The 1,543-nt window shown below is 42.4% G+C and overlaps 1 protein-coding gene across 1 annotated transcript; it reads right to left on the bottom strand.

Annotated features, from left to right (window-relative positions):
* Positions 1-27: 27 nt before the first annotated feature.
* On the bottom strand, positions 28-1,115 carry LOC104810659 (mitochondrial Rho GTPase 2-like). Its single transcript, XM_010537008.2, has 3 exons — positions 794-1,115; positions 370-502; positions 28-286 (listed from the first exon to the last, which is right to left on the bottom strand). The coding sequence occupies exons 1-3, from the start codon at positions 1,009-1,011 to the stop codon at positions 104-106; spliced, it is 534 nt and encodes a 177-aa protein (XP_010535310.1). The 5' UTR covers positions 1,012-1,115; the 3' UTR covers positions 28-103.
* Positions 1,116-1,543: the final 428 nt, after the last annotated feature.

The following is a 1,543-nucleotide window of genomic DNA, read 5'->3' as shown; positions in this document are numbered from 1 at the left end:
CTGAAATTATTTTCCCTTTTCCTCCCAATCTTAATTGTAACAAGCAGATTGATTTGCTTACAAATTAGTCGATAAAAATACCTCAATGGTGTTGAGAAACCATTTAAGAAACAGAGCTGAGAAATCGAAAAAGAACCTGAATAAGGGTAAGGGCAGAACATTCTATACAGGTTTCAATCTCCCTGTACTCCTGCATGATCGGAGCCATTATCTGCTCCAGGCTTACCGGATGGCGTTCATCCCTCAAATCCAGCTTACAACCAACCACAATCACTGGTGCTTTGATCTGAATTCAATCACAAACAGAGATACACATAACTTATCACTAAATCATCCAAGCGAAAAAAGGAAAAGGAAAGAACCAGAAACCTCTAAACGGCGGAGCTCAGGGAGCCAATAAGAAGTCAAGCGATCGAGTGTCCCAGGCTGATCACATGCGTATGTCAGGACCACCGCATCTGCCTTCCTGAATTCTTCTATGAGCTTTATCCTATTGTCGATACTATTCACAAACAACATCTCTCAGTACATCAAACTAGGGATTCCCTGCGTATTATATCTGTTTAGAAAACCATTTACAATCCGGTAAGAACGCAACCCAATGAACACTACGATCATTCGACAAGAACCCAAATTAAGAATTCACGCAAGCAATTCGCTCATGGATTGAAGAAATTTCCCGACAAGGCAATAATTCAACATTTCTAGCGTTCACACTTTGGCAGTTCTGATCTTGCTCTTCAAGCAACTCGGACATAAACACAGGGTGAAACACACGGGGACACGAACGAACCTTGAAGGAGTATCGATGATGGTGATGGGTATGAGGTCGGAGTAAAAGTCGGCGGGGAGAGTAGTCGGGGGCAGCACGCGTGGGACGTTATCCGGGAATGTGTCGGAAGCGAGGGCGGAGATCAGGCTGGATTTCCCGGTTCCTTTGTCTCCGGCAACCACCACTCTGATGCCGGTGCGGCCTCCGGACGACGACTTCCCTCCAAAACCACCTGCCATCGGAGAGAGAGAGAGAGAACGAGAGAAGTTGGGAGAAGATGCGATGTTGCAGGTTGCGCTCGAAGACAAGTTCGATGGATGGACGGCCAAGCTGACGTGGGATGGGATGGATACTCCATAATAAACTCGGGTCGACCCGACTTCTGCTCCTGAAACTTTTCGTCTCGGCCCAATATGTATGTGGGCCTCATTACAACAAAAATCAGCCCAACCAACCCATTTACATATGGGTTTTTCTGTGTTGGGTAAGTGGTTTTATTTCATAAATGTAATTGTTTTATTATTAACTTTTATGAAAAAATAGGGTTTTCTTATGTCAATATAATTGTTTAGATTTTTAAATAAGATATGCTGTTATAAATAAATAAAAAATATGCCTTTCGAATAATTGAGAATCTCTTTCTAAATTACCAGCTAGATGAATTAACTACCAGTTTTACCAAAGCACGAATACGTTACATCTTTGACTCTTCAAACATTTATTCGATTTTAAGAGGAACACGTCTGTCATGGTGAAAGGATAAGTATGTCA

Source organism: Tarenaya hassleriana, unplaced genomic scaffold (genome assembly GCF_000463585.1).
Source record: "Tarenaya hassleriana unplaced genomic scaffold, ASM46358v1 Cleome1839, whole genome shotgun sequence".
Classification (NCBI taxonomy): Eukaryota; Viridiplantae; Streptophyta; class Magnoliopsida; order Brassicales; family Cleomaceae; genus Tarenaya; species Tarenaya hassleriana.
The sequence above is the reverse complement of the archived record's forward strand: the minus strand, read 5'-3'. Positions and strand labels throughout refer to the sequence as shown.